We start from the raw sequence: 21,924 nt of genomic DNA on the forward strand, positions 1-21,924 counted from the left end.
ATTTCTCTCACACCAGTATCGACAAAGACCGATGGGTGGTCCAGCACAGCCTTGGCAGAACTATTGAAAGATACATGTGAGATGACTTTGGAGTGAGTAGTCTTACGATTCTCAGCGTTCATGGTGTTGATTTGTGCATTTGTTTTTTTTTCCTGGCCTCAAGGGATAGAATCCAAAACCAATCTATTATGGCAGAGTGACCCAAGAAGACTTTTCTATACAAGCAAGCAGTGTAAAGTTAAGACTTCAAAGAGTAAGAAGGTATAATTTAAACGGACAAGATGGATAAGCAAGCAATGGTAAAGGTTCAATCAGTCGAATTCCTTAACAATCTAAACCTCAATTAGATATACGCGTTAAATTGCTGACCAAGCAACCTTCTTATCAAATTTAATTTCCTCATTTTATTTACAAGTCTCCAGTCACACATTTCATGATTTAGTAACAGCTTAGCTTCAAAAAAGTTAGTTTAAAAATTAGATCATTTTTATGGAAAGTAATCATAAAATAAGTTTTAAATATGATATTCTAGAAATTGACTGGACAAATCATGATGAGATGAAGCAGACATTAAGTGAAAATCTCTCGTGAATGTGTTTTGTTGTTGACACAATAGCAAGTTAAGCTTCTTGGATCTATATGATCAGGATTCTATTACATCGAATACTTCTTACAAAACCCTGGAGAAGTTTGTAAAAATTTATATTCTGGAATTGGAATGGACCAACCGTTTATACAATGTCACAGGACAAGTAAGCCTGGTCATATTCCCACAATAACCTTTTTGATATTTCTTATGTTTAATACAATTACACTCTGGTAATTACAGTTTCCAGATGAAGAATATGCTGATCAGAGATCAAAGATCAAGAAGGTAAGAGTGAAGACACAACAACAAAGAAGGATCGTTCACCAAAACCTTATGCTTGTTACTTTTTCCCCGTTTTTTCAGGCATTCTTTCAAATTCATATGAGAATGTCATTTATATCTATCACCGGAAACCAAATTGATCTTTTCACTCCTCATACTGATTTGTGGACTTTGAAGTAAGCTTCGGATAACAACTGTGTTCAGACATGGAAGAAGAGACTAACACTATACAACTAAAGGATTGTTGAAAAATAAACTTGATTTGGATCAAACATTATTGGGTTAATCATGTGTTGATCCAAAACTTAGCCCAAATTATAGAAAAATCATCCACCTCCTTAAAATAAAAATCTAGATATTCTTATAGAATTATCTAGATAATTAAGATAAAATAATCTATATTTTTAAGTAGAATTCTCTAGATTTAAGATTAAAATATGTAAGATATTTTGTACTTTGGAGGCTATAAATACCTCCACTCTCTTCTCATTTTGCATCACCAAGAAATAAATAAAGCTTGTAACAAGTAATAAAAATCTTCTTCTAAGTTATAAAATCTTTCTTCTTCACAAAATTTCTTTCTCTTCAAACACTTAAAACACTTTCTCCATCTTTATAAAGTTTTTCATTCCAACAAAGTGGTATCAGAGCTACAAGTTCCTTTTGAAGATGGCAAACAATGGTGTTCCCTTCCAAGTTCCATTGCTCACTAAGAGCAACTATGACAATTGGAGTCTTAGGATGATGGCTATCTTAGGAGCACATGATGTGTGGGAGATAGTCGAGAAAGGCTTCGTTGAACTGGAGAATGATGGCGGTTTATCTCAAACACAAAAGGATGGTTTGAGAGATTCAAGGAAGAGAGACAAGAAGGCTCTCTGTCTAATCCATCAAGGATTAGATGAAGATACATTTGAGAAGGTTGCTGGAGCCACTACAAGAAAACACGTCATTTGCAAGGGAAAAATGCATTGCAATTCCGTTGCAAATCGTCATTTGCGAGCTATTTGCGAGGAAACACATTCCCTTGCAAATCCTTAGTCGCAAATTGGAATGACTTTCGTCGCAAATTTGCAACGAAAAAATAATCGTCGCACTTTGCAACGGAAACGACGTCGCTTGCAAAACACGCGCAAATTTGCGAGGAAATGTTTCCATTGCAGATTTGCAACGGAACCTTTCCTCGCTAATTTGCGAGCGTTTTGTTTTCATCGCAAATTTGCAAGCAATATTTTCGTTGCAAATTTGCAACGGTATTCTTTTCCTCGCAAATTTGCAAGCAATATTTTCGTTGCAAATTTGCAACGGTATTTTGTTTCCTTGCAAATTTGCGTGTTCTTTTCCATTGCACTTTTGCAAGCGTTTTGCGAGTATTTGTTTTTTCTAGCAAAATCTAAAGCAATTTTTTTTTAGAAAAAATTATAAAAAAATTATTAAATTATCGAAAATATTACTGAAATAGAAAAAATTCAAGATTCGATACAAAGAAATACAAACACACAAAGTTTTAACATTCATAACAAAGATATCAACAAACTAAATAGCATCAGATTCATCATCTCTAGAGTCATGAGACATGCCCTCGGAGTTGTGGGAACAAGGCACATCTTCGGACTGAAGAATGTTCGCCAAGGTAGAATCTTTGGTAGCTAGATAACGAACAGCAGCACTCAGCCTCCCGATTTCATTTCCCTGGCTCTGAATCACAAGAGTTTGTTCCTTGATGATCTTCTTCAAAGACTGGTCCTCAGAACTGCTAGAAGAAGGAAAAGATGCAGAAACGGATCCTACAGATTGATTTAGAGAACCCACTCCATAAATTCGTCCCTTTTTGCGGGGAGCAAGCTACATAATAAAATCAGAGATCAATATCAAAGAAGACTTAAAAAAAATTGAGATTGACAGCAATAAAAAATTACCTCACAATAAATCTTGTTCTTTTCTGCTGGAGTGAGACCAACAGAACCGGTGCTCTCGGGATCAGCACTAGCTGCCTGAGATAACTCCTGAAATTTAGATGTCACGTCATTGTAGAGCTGCTCAGATTTGCCATCAACGAAAGACCCATCCGGCTTTCGTTTAGTGATCTCGAGAACCCCAAGCCAATCAGGAATAGACTCTCCTGTTTCTTCAGCCTAAAATTAAAAAGATTACGTCAAATCATTAAAAATTGAGATCACAACTTAAGAGATAATAGGCAACTTCACATCGCAACTTGTAAGAAGTCTGACCTGAACGATGCTTAGATGGCCCATGTCTATCGGGGTCAGAGTAACGGGCTGCCCGACTATTGCAATTCCGGACTTCAGTGCCTGGATCTAGCCAATAAGTGACGAGACCAGCCCAAACATTTGGGTCAAACCAAACAGGCATAGCTGCATCACCTTTTACCCGCCACACTTTCTTCCACCGACAAACTTGGCGATTCATTTGGACTTTCAATTTGGCCTCGAAAGAATCGCGAACCAGGCTAGTGAAACCAGAATCCCAATGATACATTTGCTGACATAAAAAAAAATTAATAGACATTAGTAGTGAACATAAAAAGATTATTTTACAGAATTTTAAACTTTGAAAAAATTAAATGAATTACCGCAAAGGATTCAAACCAACGTCTCACGACATTCCCAGGGGTTTGCTTCCAACTAGCATGCGGTTCTTTGAAATCTCTTTCAAAGATTTGACGAACCGATGCAGCAACGCTCCCATCTTCATCAAACCTATCACAGAAAATTAAAGGCAATTGAGAGAATTAAATTATAAAAGTGAAAATATTATAATTAATTACAATGAAATATAATTAAAAAAAACTTACCAAACCGTATTTGGAGGGCGATTTGGATGCAGGTGAGGAAGAAGATGATGTCCAGGACTAGCCAGAATCATATTGATTGTCGCTAAATCTTCCAACGTCATTGCGGCAGCATTGGGAGCTGGAGGTGGAGGAGCTTGAGCAGGAGCGGGAGCTGGAGGAGCTTGAGCAGGAGCGGGAGCTGGAGGAGCTTGAGAGGGAGCGGGAGCTGGAGGAGCTTGAGAGGGAGCGGGAGCTGGAGGAGCTTGAGCAGGCGCGGGAGCAGGAGAGGAAGCTTGAGCGGGAGCTGGAGGGGAAGGTTGTGTCTGGCTGTTAGGTACAGCCGAGCTCTTAGCCATCTGAGAATTAGAAGAACTTCTCGGATTGCTACGACGGGATGAACTCTTCTTACTGCCATAACTCTTCCTACTACCAGCAGACAGATATCGGGTATAATCATTTCCTGACATCTGCAAAGAAATAAATATAAAGATTAATACAATAATTTAAAATTTTTAGTAACTGTAATTAATCAAAAAAATTAAATTCTAACAAGGACAGAATCAACACAAAAAAACAATAACCTAAAGTGATAACCAAAAACCACAAAAATACTTAGCATAACACTAAATAATCAAACCCTAACCACAGAATCATAATGTAAATAATTCAAACCCTAACCACAGAATCATAACCTAAAAAATTGAAAACCCTAACCACAGAATCATCATCACAAATCCATAACCTAAACTATAATTAAAACCTAAAAAAATAATAATGAAGTCAGATAGAGCAACCTTGAGGAGAGAGATCCGGCAAGGTTGAGGCGAAGATCCGGCGAGGCAGCGGCGAGAAGGAGAGGCGGAGAGAGAGAATACACGGCGAGGGAGAGGCGGAGGAGAGAGGGCACGGCAAGGGAGAGGCGGGGAGGAGCGACCACGGGGAGAAGGAGAGGCGGGGAGCGGCGGAGAGAGAGAATACACGGCGAGGGAGAGGCGGAGGAGAGAGGACACGGCAAGGGAGAGACCACGGGAAGAAGGAGAGGCGGGGAGAGGGCGGAGAGAGGCGGGACACGGCGAGGGAGAGGCGGAGAGGAGAGACCACAGGGAGAAAGAGAGGAGAGGCGGGAGACAGAGAGGAGATCGGATCAGAGAGGTTTTCTTTTTATTTTTTCTTTGACGGCAGAGTGAAATGGAGAGGAAAGGTTAAGTGTGTTTATTTATTAACCTAATTTCCGTCACAAAATCCTTGCAATTTGCAAGCGAATTGCAACGGTTATCCCTTGCAAAATTGCAAGTGTTTTGCGAGAGACTTATCGTGTTTCATCGCAAATCCATTGCAAAATCTTTTTTTAATGTCTTTAGGTTTCGTTTGAGGTTTAGACAGGGGTTTCGAAGTGTTCTCGCAAGTTCCTTGCAATATTGCGAGGCTTTTGCGATGAAACCCTTGCAAATCCCTTGCAAAAAGTTTAATTTAGTGGGTTTTAGGGATTCATTTAGGGTTTGGCAAGTGTTCCGGAGAGTTTAACGCATATCCTATATTCTGATATTGAAAATTGTTAACGGAAATACTATATCTAATTTTTTTATCAGATATTGTTAACGTATTTCGTAAATTTAGTTTCGATATTAAGTGTTTCAAATGTTAATGGTATATGTTTTCCATAATATTAGTTCAAATCTCCGAAATTGGGATTTTATAGATTTACTCTTTTATATACTTTCTCGAGTAAATCTATAAAATTATTTGTCGTACTACATTTAAAATGTCTAGTGTTTCTATTAAGAGTGTTATATAACACTAAAAAGTTGATGAAACCCTAAAAAGCTAACACCATTGCAAAACCGTTGCAAATTGCAACGACATTGCGAGCAAATAAGTGCGTACCGTTGCAAAGTCGTTGCAAATTGCAATGCTATTGCGAGGACTCACTTTCACACCATTGCAAAACCGTTGCAATAACTATATCTATCTTTTTTTGTATCGGATTATTATTAACGTATTTCGTAAGTTTAGTTTTGATATTAAGTGTTTCCAATGTTAATGGTATATGTTTTCCGTATCATTAGTTCAAATCTCCGAAATTGGGATTTTATATACTTTCTCAAGTAAATCTATTAAATTATTTGTCCTACTCTACATTTAAAATGTCTAATGTTTCTATTAAAAGTGTTATATAACACTAAAAATTTGATAAAACCCTAAAAAGCTAAAACCGTTGCAAAACCGTTGCAAATTGCAACGACCTTGCGAGCAAATAAGTGCGTACCGTTGCAAACTCGTTGCAAATTGCAATGCTATTGCGAGTGTTCATGATACTCTCAAACAACTTTTGCTTTGCCACCCCAGACAATCTAAAATCCGGAACTGGTAATTTTCCTTCTCTTGTCACATGCAGCTCTGGTCTTGCACATAAATCCGGCAAATCTGACCTCGATTTCAAATTATCTTTACTCTTTCCCTTCACATTCAAAAGAGTGTTCATGATACTCTCAAAAACATTCTTCTCTATGTGCATCACATCAAGATTGTGCCTTAAGAGATGATCTTTCCAATATGGAAGTTGCCAAAATATGCTCTTCTTATGCCAATTATGAGATGTCGTATACCCGTCTGGCATGTTAGCTGGAATGTGCCAATTTCCCCCAACTTTACATGTCTCGTTAGCACCATAATAGTCAATTTCCTCTAACAAAGATGCTCCTGATTGCATTATTGGGGGAGGAGCATGGACCACCTTGTTTTTCCTAAACAATTTCTTGTTCTTACGATATGTATGATGCGGCGGAAGAAACCTACGGTGGCAATCAAACCAACATGACTTCCTCCCATTTTTCAGCTGAAAAGCATCTGTCTTCTCCATACAATATGGACATGATAATCTTCCATGTGTGGTCCAACCCGATAACATTCCATATGCGGGGAAGTCACTTATGGTCCACATAAGCACTGCACGCATATTGAAGTTCTGCTGCTGCGAATAATCCCATGTCTCCTCGCCAAAATGCCACAACAGCTTCAGCTCATGGATCAAAGGTTGCAAAAATACATCAAGTGCTCGCTTTGGATGTTTTGGACCAGGCACTAGAATACTCAAGAACAAAAATTCTCTTTGCATGCACATATCCGGAGGGAGATTGTATGGCGTCAAGATGACAGGCCATAAAGAGTATTGCCTTCCAGACATACCAAATGGACTAATTCCATCCGTGCATAGACCAAGATAAACGTTTCTACACTCACTCGCAAAGTCGGGATATACGGTTTGAAAGTGTTTCCATGCCTTAGCATCTGAGGGATGTGTAATCTCGCCATCTTTCACCGAATGTTGGGCATGCCATCTCATCCACGCGGCTGTCCTTTCTGAGTGATATAAACGCTTCAATCTATCTGTGATCGGTAAGTACCACATACGTTTGTAAGGCACACGATTCCTTCCTGTGGTTTCTTGATATCTTGGCTTTTTACAAAATCGGCATTCCTCCAGATTTTCATCATCTTTCCAGAAAATCATGCAGTTGTCAACGCACACATCAATTGTTTCACATGGTAGACCAAGACCCGCAACTAGCTTCTGAATTTCATAAAAATTATCGGCAGCAAGATTACCTTCCGGTAAATACTCATTAATGAGTTGAGCCCACGAATCCATGCACTTCTCATTTAGAGAATGATCACTTTTAATTGTCATCATCCTAGATGCTAGTGATAATCTAGAAAGCCCTTCTCTACATCCTTCGTAGATAGGTTCATTGGCAGCATCTAACATATTATAAAACCTTTGTGCGTCTATGTTAGGTTCTTCCCTACTACTATCAGGAATAGCAGCTTCATGCAATGCATCTGTAACCATATTGTGATATCTATTTCCATGTTGCTCATACCTATCTCCCGCATTATTTTCAAACATATTTTGCTCATACCCATCACCCGCATTATTTCCAAACATATTTGACTCACGAGGATCATAATAATTAGCATTATAACTTGGTAGTTCAAATCCCTGACCCGTACTACTACTTGATGCACCTTCCCCATGCAAAAACCATATGTAGTACTGTGGTCTAAATCCTCTATTATATAGATGCTTCTTCACAGTATCAATTTCTAAATATGGTTCGTTCTTGCATTTTACACAGGGACAGAATATTTTACCATTTTCCCTTGCAAATGGTTGGTTAGTTGCCTGTTGTAAGAAACCCCGTAGCCCCGCCCGATATTCTCTCGTCACTTCACCGGTATCCGAATCTCTATGATTGTACATCCATGCCCGTAACGCATATATATCATTTCTGGACGCCATTTTTCTCTCAATTTTTTTTTTTCTTTCTTAATATATTTTTCTCTCAACTCTTTTTTTTTTTTTAAAAAAATTCCTTCTTTGCACAACTTTTTTTTCGTTTTTTTTCTTCTATGTTTTACTAACTGATCACACCTGCTATATATAGACATTTAAAAGATAATTGCAAGGTTTTTGCAAGGGATTTGCGAGTGAATTGCAACAGATATTGCAACGATTTTGCAATGCTTAACAAATTCGCAAGGGATTAGCGAGGGAATTCTAACCACTTTGCAAGGGATTAGCTTGGGCATTCTTTCCCTTGCAAAAATTAGTTACACATATAGAAAACGTGTATCACCAACTTATCCGTTTTGCGACGGAATTTGCGAGGTTAATAAATTAGTTACACGAAAAAAACGTGCATTATAAAACCTATCTCTTTTGCAACGAAATTGCAAGGAGAATAATTTGAAATGCACTTCGAATGCAAAATCCTCGCTTGCGACAAGACTTTTCATCGCAAATTTCGTCGGCTTTGCGTCGGTTTGTCATATTTCCCTCGCAAACTGGTCGCAAATTTGCGAGGAACTTATTTCGTTGCAAATTTGCAAGCGTTTTGCGAGGGTATTGTTTCTCGTCGCTATTCACTCGTAGTTCCATTGTAATTTTGCGAGGGAATATTTCTGTTGCAAATTTCTGTTGCAATAGGCATGTTTTCTTGTAGTGAGCAAAGACATCCAAAGAAGCATGGGAGAAGCTTCGGACATCTTACAAGGGCGCGGAACAAGTTAAGAAGGTACGTCTTCAAACTCTAAGAGGAGAATTTGAAGCATTACAAATGAAGGAAGGAGAACTCATCTCAGATTACTTCTCAAGTGTCTTGACGGTTACTAATAACCTAAAAAGAAATGGTGAGAAGTTAGATGAGGTGAGAATCATGGAGAAAGTTCTTAGATCATTGGATTCAAAATTCGAGCATATCGTCACCGTTATTGAAGAGACAAAAGACTTGGAGACTATCACGATGGAGCAACTTCTTGGATCACTACAAGCTTATGAAGAAAAGAAGAAGAAAAAAGAAGATATTGTGGAGCAAGTTCTCAAGATGAGAATTGATCACAAGGAAGAAAGTGGCCGAAATCATCCGAGACGTGGTGGTGGTCATTTTCGAGGACGAGGTCGTGGTGTAAATGGACGAGGTTGGAGACCATATGAAGACAACTTCAACCAAAGAGGAGAGAATTCATCAAGAGGTCGTGGAAGAGGAAACCCAAAATCAAGGTACGATAAATCAAGCATCAAATGCTATAGTTGCGGAAAGTTTGGACATTATGCTTTTGAATGCAAAACTCCAAACAACAATAGAGTTGAAGAGAAGTCCAACTATGTTGAAGAACGGCGTAAGGAAGAAGATATGCTGTTGATGGCTTACAAGAAAGATGAACCAAATGAGGTTCACAAGTGGTACCTTGATAGTGGTGCAAGCAACCACATGTGTGGAAATAAAAGCATGTTCGTGGAGCTTGATGAATCGGTGAAAACTGATGTGGCTTTAGGAGATGAATCGAAGATGGAAGTGAAAGGTAAAGGAAATATTCTCATCCGCTTGAAGAATGGAGATCATCAATTCATTTCCAACGTTTACTATATTCCAAGCATGAAGACCAACATCTTGAGCCTAGGACAACTCTTAGAGAAAGGTTATGACATTCGACTAAAAGATAATAGCCTTTCTTTAAGAGATAATGCAAATAATCTCATCACAAAGGTGCCAATGTCAAACAATAGAATGTTTGTCTTAAACATTCAAAATGACATTCCACGATGTCTCAAGATGTGCTACAAGGAGGAATCTTGGCTTTGGCATCTTCGATTTGGGCATCTCAACTTTGGAGGCTTAGAGCTACTTTCCAAGAAAGAAATGGTGAAAGGATTACCTTGCATCAATCATCCAAATCAAGTGTGTGAAGGTTGCTTACTTGGAAAGCAATTCAAGATGAGTTTTCCAAAGGAGTCGGAGACAAGAGCAAGAAAGCCACTAGAACTCATACATACAGATGTATGTGGCCCAATCAAACCAAGTTCACTTGGTAAGAGTAACTATTTCCTTCTCTTTATTGATGACTTTTCAAGAAAAACATGGGTTTACTTTTTGAAACAAAAATCAGAAGTGTTTGAAAATTTCAAAAAGTTCAAAGCCCATGTTGAGAAGGAAAGTGGTCTTAAGATCAAGTCCATAAGATCAGATCGAGGAGGAGAATTCATGTCCAAGGAGTTTCTGAAGTATTGTGAAGATAATGGCATTCGAAGACAGTTGACGGTGCCAAGAACCCCTCAACAAAATGGAGTAGCGGAAAGAAAGAATAGGACAATACTTGAGATGGCAAGAAGCATGCTCAAGACTAAGAAGCTACCAAAGGAGTTGTGGGCAGAAGCAGTTGCTTGTGCGGTTTATATATCAAACCGTTCTCCAACAAAGAGTGTTTTAGAAAAGACACCACAAGAAGCTTGGAGCGGAAGGAAGCCTGGAGTCTCACACCTAAGAGTCTTTGGAAGCATTGCTCACGCTCATGTTCCAGACGAGAAGCAGAGCAAACTAGATGATAAAAGTGAGAAGTACATCTTCATTGGGTATGACGCTAACTCCAAAGGCTACAAGCTCTACAATCCTGAAACAAAGAAGACAATCATTAGTCGGAATGTCATCTTTGATGAAGAAGTAGAATGGGATTGGAGATCAAATAATGAAGACTACAACTTCTTTCCATCCTTTGAAGAAGAGAATGTGGATCAACCGAGAGAAGAGCCAGCTACACCACCAACTTCACCAACAACAAGTTCTCAAGGAGATGAAAGCTCAAGTGAAAGGACTCCACGTTTTAGAAGTCTACAAGACATCTACGAGGTAACCGAAAATCAAGACAATCTTACTCTATTTTGTCTATTTGCGGATTGCGAGCCTATGAACTTTGAAGAAGCCCAAGAAAAGAAGTCATGGAGAAGTGCAATGGATGAGGAAATCAAGTCGATTCAAAAGAATGATACATGGGAGTTAGCTTCACTTCCAAATGGACACAAGGCAATTGGTGTGAAGTGGGTGTACAAGGCAAAGAAGAACTCTACAGGAGAAGTTGAAAGGTACAAGGCAAGATTGGTGGCAAAAGGCTATAGTCAAAGAGTTGGGATCGACTATGATGAGGTATTTGCTCCAGTTGCTCGCTTAGAAACGGTTAGACTAATCATTTCATTGGCAGCCCAAAAGAGTTGGAGGATACATCAAATGGATGTCAAATCAGCCTTCTTAAATGGAGATCTTGAGGAAGAAGTCTACATTGAGCAACCACAAGGCTACATAGTTAAAGGAGAAGAAGACAAAGTCTTAAGGCTGAAGAAGGCGCTTTATGGATTAAAGCAAGCACCAAGAGCATGGAACACTCGGATTGATAAGTACTTCAAGGAGAACGGCTTCATCAAGTGTCCATATGAGCATGCACTTTATATCAAAACTCAAAACAATGATATATTGATTGCATGCTTATATGTTGATGACTTGATATTCACTGGCAACAATCCGATTATGTTTGAAGATTTCAAGATGGAGATGACAAAGGAGTTCGAGATGACCGACATTGGATTGATGTCATACTACCTTGGCATTGAAGTAAAGCAAGAAGAAAATGGAATCTTCATTACTCAAGAAGGATATGCTAAAGAGGTGCTTAAGAAGTTCAAGATGGATGACTCAAATCCAGTTTCCACGCCAATGGAATGTGGAGTCAAGTTATCAAAGGAAGAAGAAGGAGAGAGTGTGGATCCAACACTCTTTAAGAGTTTGGTTGGAAGCTTACGATATCTAACGTGCACAAGGCCCGACATCCTACACGCAGTTGGAGTTGTGAGTCGATACATGGAGCATCCAACAATAACTCATTTCAAGGCAGCCAAGAGGATCCTACGCTATATCAAAGGTACAATCAACTTTGGCTTGTATTACTCTATTTCTGACGATTACAAGCTTGTTGGATATAGCGATAGCGATTGGGGTGGAGATGTAGATGACCGGAAAAACACAAGTGGCTTCGTGTTTTTCATTGGAGAAACCGCTTTCACATGGATGTCAAAGAAGCAACCGATTGTCACCCTTTCTACTTGTGAAGCGGAGTATGTGGCAGCTACTTCATGTGTTTGCCATGCTATTTGGTTACGAAACTTGCTAAAGGAGTTGAACCTACCACAAGAGGAGCCAACAAAGATCTTTGTGGATAACAGGTCGGCAATAGCATTGGCGAAGAATCCAGTCTTCCATGATCGGAGTAAGCACATCGATACTCGTTATCACTACATAAGAGAATGTGTTACCAAGATGGATGTGCAATTGGAGTATGTGAAGACAAATGATCAAGTAGCTGATATCTTCACTAAGCCACTCAAGCGAGAAGACTTTATCAAGATGAGGAGCTTACTCGGAGTAACCAAATCAAGTTTAAGAGGGGGTGTTGAAAAATAAACTTGATTTGGATCAAACATTATTGGATTAATCATGTGTTGATCCAAAACTTAGCCCAAATTCTAGAAAAATCATCCACCTCCTTAAAATAAAAATCTAGATATTCTTATAGAATTATCTAGATAATTAAGATAAAATAATCTAGATTTTAAAGTAGAATTCTCTAGATTTAAGATTAAAATATGTAAGATATTTTGTACTTTGGAGGCTATAAATACTTCCACTCTCTTCTCATTTTGCATCACCAAGAAATAAACAAAGCTTGTAACAAGTAATAAAAATCTTCTTCTAAGTTATAAAATCTTTCTTCTTCACAAAATTTCTTTCTCTTCAAACACTTAAAACACTTTCTCCATCTTTATAAAGTTTTTCATTCCAACAAGGATATATATGTATATGCAGTGACAGACAAGAACATGGACATGTTTTACTTACAATGAACATGGATATATATATATATATATATATATATATATATATGTTGCTTACAATGCAGGACTTGGGAACAAAAGCTATATAACCCATGAGTTTTACTCACTATACTCCTTTTCTTGAAGGAAGTGTAGCGGTATTGTAACTTTTAGAGTTTAGACTGAAAGAGAATCAGAATTTTGATTCTACCATGTATATGCCTGTGTATGTGTGTATAAATACATGCATACTGTACACCAACGGTCTCCTCTCCGAGGGAAAAGTGTTATAGTGTCTGCAAACTTAACCCCAGCTTGAGCCAGCAGCATTCTTGTGGCTGTGTTCAGATATATATATACACATTGATGGATGGATAAGAACAAGCACAAACTCGGAAACTTCAATATATTCTTGCCTTATTTTCCTTCTGTGCCTTCTCAGTGAGCCTTATATAACCTGTACTTCGATAATTTTGGATGCAAGATAAATAACGTGCATCACTTAATAAAACAGTAAGAAGCCTCTGCTACCATCTTAAATAGCAATTTTACTATCCTCTTTCCTCAGTCTCCAAAGACAACTGGAACGATTACTATCATAAAAGTGATTAAAAACAAGGAAAAAAAGTTTCTTAGCTATACATGCTATAGGGTAATATTAATATATCTGAAACCATACGAAGTATTGAAATGTACCAATAACGACACCAACTTATCAAAATTATGTCGATTTCACGTTTCGGGGGTGTAATCATATATTTTTAAAGTTGTTGGGGCTAAATCAAGTTATTGGGTGTAACAATACCCTTGACACTTCAAAAAGACCCGACTCTTGTCCTCGTCGAATTTCTCTTATTCTCAGGAACAAAATTGTGAAGATGGAATTTGGTTCAAGTTTTTCAAATTGCATCAAGAAACCTGGTCTAAGGTTTGAGATTACCGGCGCGAAGATAAAGACATCTTGAAATCTGGTTTTAACAAATATATTATAATCCCTTCACAATAATAGAGCTTCCCATGTCACACACCATTAGTAGCGTCATGCTGCTCTACAACGGGATCACCACCATTAGTAGCGTCTATGTTCTTGACATTGAGCGAATTGTGTGGGCTAGGGATTTTTCTATGACCAAATGGAACTTAACCAAATCGATAGACCAGAAAAAGGTATGACTTCAGATCGACTTGATTGTTGTTCAAATCGATCCGTCGGCTTTGTCTAGGTGATTGGGATGTGAAGTTTATTTAGACCAGATTGATGCAATTCAAAGGAACCTGGAAAAAAAAAAATCTTTGTGATTTTGTCCTTGAGAAGAAGACGCAATTTAATGGCGTACAACAGTTTTTTTTAAAAAAAATCTTGGATCAGATTAAGTTTTCTTAATTTTGATTTGGCCCCAACAGTTTTTAAATAGATCTAATTACACACCGAAAGGTGAAATCGATATAATTTTAATAAGCCGGTGTTGTTATTGATACATTTCAGTACTTTGTATGGTTCAGACATATTACCCTACAAAACTGTATGTGCATACTTTTTCCTCACCACTGCACCCAAAACAGAGTCAACACTGAATTAATTCTCACCTTGTTGTTTGGCAGAAGCACTACTCTTGCATTTATTGAGGGGAATTGATATGCAAACTGGATCAGGGCTCTTTAATGTGAAGTGGCCTAGAATAATGTTGGAATTGAGGTAGATAGAGATTGCAATCATATATTTCAGTCAGTCATTTTTATACTATTGTGCAATATCGTCTTTAATATATTGCCGACAAAAAAGGGGCAATGCATCTAATTTCTTGACACATGTGAGGATATTAAAAATGAATATGTAGAGGAAAATATTTTTTTGCATGCGACTTTTCTTTAGCTTAAGAGAAGCAGAAGCAGTGGCAGACCCACTTGAGAGGATAGGGTGTCACATGATACCCTTAAATCTGGATAAAAAATTGTTTTGTACGAATTAACAATGAAATATCACTAGCTCCATTAGTAAAATACCTTGGATGACACCTCTAAATCCAGTTTCAAACCCTACAGTTAACACCTTTGAATTTTTTTTTCATGGTTTGACCCAGGTAAAATAAGGTATGATATCTTCACTTCATACCAAGAATTCGACTTATGTCCTACGAATTTGTAAATGCGAGACCCATATTGCAATGTGAGAGACTCTCTTCGCATTTCCTTCTCAGTATATAAAGGTTTCACGTTAAAACTTTGCAAAAACATCGAGTAAAGAAAATAACTTGCTTCAGGCTGTGGAGATAGAGGTGGCAACTAAGAGATTTGAGAAGTTGTTTCAAGAACACTGACATATCTTCCATTTACCAAAATTATAATACATAGTAAATATTAAGTTTTATGAGATTTCAAAGTAAATTATTTCAAATCTGCTATATATTCATGTCCAATCGAAATTTTTGATGTGGAAACTCTGTATTCTCACACTAAACATCGCAGTACATTATCATACTTCCAATAATGAATGCTACATGGATGGTGTGGACTATGGAGTAGAGATGATTGAAATATAAGATTCACACATATGACTAAATGGCAGCGTTATTATCCGATAGTTCGGTAATTGTTCAAATAACACGTCATCAAGGTTACCGACATAAAACCGTGGATTTGCACAAATTTCTCTTCTTAAATTCCAATTTTGCCTACTAATTTGTCTTTTAACTTGTTAACCAAAGCTGGAAGATAGAGAAGGTAAGAATGAAAGCATGATGTTAGGAGTTTTCAAGGCTCCTAAGACAAATGTTGTAATATAAATGATTGTCGAACCAGTTCTGAAGGATATCAAAGCACCGAGAATGCAAGTACTCACTTAATCTAAGTGCAACCAATGATTTAGATGTGTTTTAAACTACTACTAATACGAGAAAACAATTACAGAATAATACTTTCTTAACTAAGGGAAAAGAGAACTCATGGGCATAGGGATTAGACCTTGGGTGATCAAGTATCAAACTAATGATGGCAAATGATCAATCAAACTATCAACCTTAAGCCTAGACACAATTCTAAGCAAGCTCTATGTCTAGATGAATGCTCATTTGCTAACATATCTCAAACAACAAATGTCTTTGGTTGAATAATGTGAAAACAATCATTACTAACAAGTCTATTAGCTATCTTAGCACCTTTAACAACAAATGTCTTTGGCAAAGTATACTAAAAGCCTAGGAGAGTTGTCTCAAGCATTTCATCAAACACCTTTTGGGTGGGAAATGCCTATTGATCAACTTTTGAGTGGCCAACTCAGAAGATGCATTATAAATACTCTACTAGCAAGGAACAAGAATGATCTACACTAAAACATCCTAGAACTAACCTAATCACCCTTGATCTCCCTAACCCATGAATTCAAAAGGTGATTACTCACTAATCTCCATGATTCCTCTTAAACCCATATTGGATTGTAGATTAATCATGTAGAGGAATAGATAAGAAATCAATAAGAACACAAGATCAAAGCAATGAAATCTGAATCAAAAGAAGTTTTACTAGTTGTTCTCTAGAAAAAAGATTGTGTTCTGCCTCCCATGGCTTACCAAAGTACTTAACTTAGGTTTAGGCAATGTAAAACAACAAAACAAATGACCAAAAGGCCCCTGAAATAACATAAAAATCGTCCAAGCAAAACACGCGGAGCGACCTAGCATAGTCGCTCACAGGAGGTCGCTCCCGACGCGTTTCTTCGTGTCTCGCCCCGTCAAAACGCGAGCGACTTGAGCTGGTCGCTCTGGCTGGTCGCTCTGGCTGGGAGCGACCTTGGTAGGTCGCTCTGAGAGGTCGCTCCAAGATGCTTGATTTTGGTGTCTCCGGACGAGAGGACGCGAGCGACCTTGGTGTGTCGCTCCAACAGGTCGCTCTGAACATTGGGAGCGACTTCGGCACGTCACTCTGGGAGGTCGCTCCAGGGTCAAATATGTGTGTCTCCGGACGTGAAAACGCGAGCGACTTCGTGCGTTCGCTCTGGGAAAGTCGCTCCGGGATGTGGTGCACAACGACTTCAAGTAGTTGCTCCGGGAAGTCGCTCCAGGCAGTGCTCGTCTAAAGATCACTCTAATCACCTCCTTTGAGCTCCAAATGCATCCAAATGTCTCCAGGAACTCCATGTGGTACTCCAATACCTAATAGAGACATATGTATGCAAAATGCAACCTAGACATGGCTAAATCCTAATCTATATGATGAAAATGCACATGAATAAATGGATAAAACAATGTAAATATGCAAGATATCAACTCCCCCAAACTTATTCTTTTACTTGTCCTCAAGTGAACTTTCTAGAACTCATAGGGAGAGAGGTTTGAAGGTGGGAGCTCATAACCAAAAGAAACACACAAAGCACTCAAATCAACATCTAAATTCAACATTAGTACACCCTCTCTTATTATACTCCAGTTTCTCTAGGCCTATCTCAACTCTTTTCATCCCTACACTCATCATCATGCATTCACACATGCAAATCAGCCAACTCTCAAGTTCATTAAGCATAGCATCAAGTAAATTCTTGCAAATGGTTAATTGGTCCAAATCATTTGGTTGCGTAAGGGAAAGCTTTTATTCAAGTGGGTCAAGAGGTTCAAAATCCATGATCTTTTAAAGTAGTTTACTCTCAAAACAAGTAGCCTTGACATTGCACATAATATATCTAAGAAAGAGACCAACTCATGCATACAATGCTCAATCTCCATTGTTCTACCCTTTTCCCAAACGTACAAGTTACACAATCACTTCCCAATGTCAAACCCAACTTCCATCTCTCACCAAAAGATCCCAAGAATACACATAAAACTCTTTTTCTTTGAAATCTATAAAGGATTTTCTCAACTTCTAAACAAATCTTAGCTCTAAACAACTTTGGTAGCCCCATTTTCTTTCTTTTTCTCTTTTTTTTCGGGGGCCGAGACTTTTCATAAACTCGAGCTAGACGTTTATCTATTAATTCCAATAAGATTATCCATTTAAACACAAAGAGTCTATTATTTTCCTTCGAACTTTTCATGCTTCCAAACCATAGTCACCACACTCACCCCCACCTATAGCTAGACAATAGAGTGCCTAATCTAGCAAGAATGAAGACCAAACATTGTCGTTCCCGATACTCTCAACATTATGCACATGTAAGGCTTTCCGAAAAAGGCCTCACTCATCAAATAATGAAAGCTCAAAAGGAGGGAAGGGTTTTGGGAATGGTGTACCACTAGAGTTTGTCAAAAAAGATTGGTATAAAGGATGTGACAACTCAAGTGTGTATATCCATGACTCAGTACACAAGGGACCATAAGCAAGAAGCATTAAGTTCGTTCAGTTCAAACAAGGTTGTAGTTGGCTTCAAAGGTATGAGTTTCAGCAATCAACAATTTTCAGGAAGAGTTTTCAAGGCTCGAAGCATACAAGTCTTTTTGAGAGGTGCATAAGCTACTCAGGTGCAAAGTAATGTTCTTTACAAGGCATTTCAAATCATTGCTCCCAATGCAAGTAAATGCAACATATATGCTCTAGACTCTCCTAGAAATGCAAATGATGCAAACTAAATGACTTTTTTTTTCAAAATTTTTTTTATGCAAATAGGTATGCAATGCATGACTCAATGAAACAACATCAAAGCAAACATGATCAAATACTTGGTACTTCCCCCAAACTTAAATGACACAGTCTCTGTGTTGTCAAGGAGAGAGAGATACCCAAAAAGAGAAATCTAATATGCAAAAACGAAATGGTATATACAAGGGAAAGTAGTGGGTTACCTTCTATGGGGAATGAGTAGAGGGAGATGCTCCCTCCTCGTCGTCCTGAGGTGGTAACTCTTCAAGGTGCTCATCAGCAGGAGTGCCCATCTCTTCAATGTAGAAGGCTTGCCCGAACACAGTTGGTTTCTTCATTTTCCCCTTGATGTCAAAGTGGAGAACATGCCCTATACCCAAATGGAGATCAATCGTGCCCTCTTTCACATTAACAATTGCTGCTGCTGTAGCTAAGAATGGCCTTCCAAGAATAAATGGGTCTTGAGCCTCCTCGCCCACCTCAAGCACCACAAAATCTGTAGGTATCTCATACCTTCCAATCTTCACAGGGAGGTCCTCTAAGATGCCCACAGTGTACTTCACTGAACGATCAGCTAACACCAGAGAGAGTCTACACTTCTTGTACTGAGTGAATCCAAGCTTCTTTGCAACAGACAAAGGCATCAAGCTGACACTAGCTCCCAAATCGCAGAGACATTTCTCAAATACCATAGGTCCAAGAGCACAAGGTAGTGTGAAGCATCCTGGATCCTCTAACTTCTCTGGAACATCAAGTCTCTGGATGATGGCACTGCACTCATGGGTAAGAATCATCATGCCTTCCATCTCCTTCTTCTTTGCAGCTACAACATCTTTCAGGAACCTGTTGTATTGAGGAATCAATATGAAAGCATCGATGATGGGCATTGCAACCTGAGCCTCACTCATTTGCTTCTCAGACAAAGATTTTTACTTCTTTAGCAGCTGCCTCTTGAATCTACCAGGGAATGGAAGTTTTAGTTCATATGGAGGAGGAACAAAAGAATTCTCACTTGCTGGAGCAACAACTTCACCATCTTTCAGTGTTTTCTTTTCTTCCCCAACCTTTCTTTTACCTTTAGCTTCCATAATCTTCTCCAAAATCTCATCATTGGTCTTCTCATCAACAATTACCAAATCATCATCTAAGTTGATGGCCACCTCTTCACCTAGTTTCTCAGCATCCCTGGTGAGGGTTGTAGGAGGTAACTGCTTACCACTCCTAAGGGTGATAGCTTTGGCCTCCTTGGGGTTTTGGTCAGATTTTCCAGGTAGAGATCCTTGCTGGCGATTCTGGTGAGTGTTCATGGAAGCAAACTGATTCTCTAAATTCTTGACTGTAGAAGCAAGATGTGAGAATTTGTTGTTGAGCTCATTGTAGCTCCCATCAATCTTGGAATGAAGGTTCTTCAACTCATAACCAACATGCTTCTCACTTCTAGTCTGAGACTCCAAGATTTGTTACAGTAAGGTATCAGTGCTGCTCTCTTGAGGAGCAGAGGAACCAGATGAGGGGTTTTGCTGAGGCTGATAGCTGCCTTGCTGGTTGTTTCTATGCGGATAACCACTCTGTTGGTTGTTGGGATATGATTTCTGTTGGTAGTTGTTGTACTGAAAGTTGGACTCTTTTTTGTACTAGCTAACATTGTTGTTGATGAAACACAGCTCTTCCTGACCTTCCAGACCCTCAACCTCATGGACAACAGGTGGTGTCTCTTGGCTTGGGTTTCCAACAAAGTGCAGCTGCTCTTGGGTGGCTTTATCAGCAATGAGGATGTCTATCTTATCCTGTAGAGCTTTCAACTCCTTCCTCGTCTGCTTATCATCTGTTCGACTGCCTCTGTCGTGGTTTCCACTGTAGACTGCATCACTCTTTACCATGTTGTCAACCAGCTCCTCTGCATTTTCCTCAGTTCTCCCCAAGAAGAACCCATTGCTAGTTGTATCCAGTCTGGCCATGTACTTAGGAAGAGCACCACGGTAGAATGTGCTCAGCAAGCTCTCTTTAGAGAAACCATGGTATGGGCATTGAGCTTGGTAGCCCTTGAATCTCTCCCAAGCTTCACTGAAGCCTTCCAAGTTCTTCTGTTGAAAGCTGGAAATCTCATTTCTCAGCTTAGAAGTTCTTGAAGTAGAGAAGAACTTCTCCAAGAATGTTTTCTTGCAGTCATCCCAAGTGGTGATAGAGTCGCTGGGTAGAGACTTCTCCCACTGACGTGCCTTATCCCCCAAAGAAAAAGGGAATAGCTTGAGCTTTAAGGAATCTTCGGACACACCATTGGTTTTTGACAACCCACAGTAGCTGTCGAACTTGTCCAAGTGATCGAATGTGTCATCTAAAGCCAAGCCATGATATTTGTTGTTCTCGATCACGTTGAGGAGTCCTGACTTGACCTCAAAGTTGTTGGCTGCCACAGCCGGTGCTCGGATTCCCAGTCTATGACCATGAATATTGGGTCGGTCATAAGTACCAATGGGTCGAGCTGCCCGCGGTTGGTGTTCTGCCCCTTGCGGTTGATCTGCCATATCAATATCCAATCTCTGCAAGTGGGCTTGTTGTTCTTCTTCTCTTCTAGCTCTAGCACACTCCCTCTCTAAAGCTCTGATGTCTGCTACTATTGGAACTAGGTTTGATGGACCCCTGCTCCTCAAGTTCATACACCTGAAAGTGAAAGGTAGGTGAAGAAGAAGAATCAGTAACAAAACAAAATTAAAATGACTTAGTCTCAAGCAAGTGACTAAATCTCAATGTTTAAATCTACTCATAATTTGGCAACGGCGCCAATTTGATGTTAGGAGTTTTTAAGGCTCCTAAGACAAATGTTGTAGTATAAATGATTGTCGAACCAGTTCTGAGGGATATCAAAGCACCGAGAATGCAAGTACTCACTTAATCTAAGTGCAACCAATGATTTAGATGTGTTTTAAACTACTACTAATACGAGAAAGCAATTACAGAATGATACTTTCTTGACTAAGGGAAAAGAGAACTCATGGGCATAGAGATTATACCTTGGGTGATCAAGTATCGAACTAAGGATGGCAAATAATTAATCAAACTATCGACCTTAAGCATAGACACAATTCTAAGCAAGCTCTATGTCTAGATGAATGCTCATTTGCTAACATATCTCAAACATCAAATGTCTTTGGTTGAATAATGTGAAAGCAATCATTACTAACAAGTCTATTAGCTATCTTAGCACCTTTAACAACAAATGTCTTTGGCAAAGTATACTAAAATCCTAGGAGAGTTGTCTCAGGCATTTCATCAAACACCTTTTGGGTTGGAAATGCCTATTGATCAACTTTTGAGTGGCCAACTCAGAAGATGCATTATGAATACTCTACTAGCAAGGAACAAGAATGATCTACACTAAAACATCCTAGAACTAACCTAATCACCCTTAATCTCCCTAACCCATGAATTCAAAAGGTGATTACTCACTAATCTCCATGATTCCTCTTAAACCCATATTGGATTTCAGATTAATCA

The 21,924-nt window shown here is 38.8% G+C and overlaps 2 protein-coding genes and 1 non-coding gene across 3 annotated transcripts; 1 reads left to right on the forward strand and 2 right to left on the reverse strand.

Annotated features, from left to right (window-relative positions):
- Window positions 1-2,790: 2,790 nt before the first annotated feature.
- Window positions 2,791-4,608, reverse strand: LOC111206080 (formin-like protein 4). The gene is made up of 4 exons (XM_048747946.1): window positions 4,460-4,608; window positions 3,687-4,132; window positions 3,465-3,591; window positions 2,791-3,373 (listed from the first exon to the last, which is right to left on the reverse strand). Exons 2-4 carry the CDS (start codon window positions 4,130-4,132, stop codon window positions 3,035-3,037), a joined length of 912 nt encoding a protein of 303 aa, XP_048603903.1. The 5' UTR covers window positions 4,460-4,608; the 3' UTR covers window positions 2,791-3,034.
- Window positions 4,609-5,871: 1,263 nt separating this feature from the next.
- Window positions 5,872-7,965, reverse strand: LOC125582287. The gene has a single exon (XM_048748905.1). It carries the CDS (start codon window positions 7,963-7,965, stop codon window positions 5,872-5,874), a length of 2,094 nt encoding a protein of 697 aa, XP_048604862.1.
- Window positions 7,966-20,439: 12,474 nt separating this feature from the next.
- Window positions 20,440-20,546, forward strand: LOC125582614. The gene has a single exon (XR_007320071.1). It is a non-coding gene; the product is annotated as a small nucleolar RNA R71 (small nucleolar RNA).
- The last annotated feature ends 1,378 nt before the right edge of the window (window positions 20,547-21,924 follow it).

This window comes from Brassica napus, chromosome C2 (assembly GCF_020379485.1).
Source record: "Brassica napus cultivar Da-Ae chromosome C2, Da-Ae, whole genome shotgun sequence".
NCBI lineage: Eukaryota > Viridiplantae > Streptophyta > Magnoliopsida > Brassicales > Brassicaceae > Brassica > Brassica napus.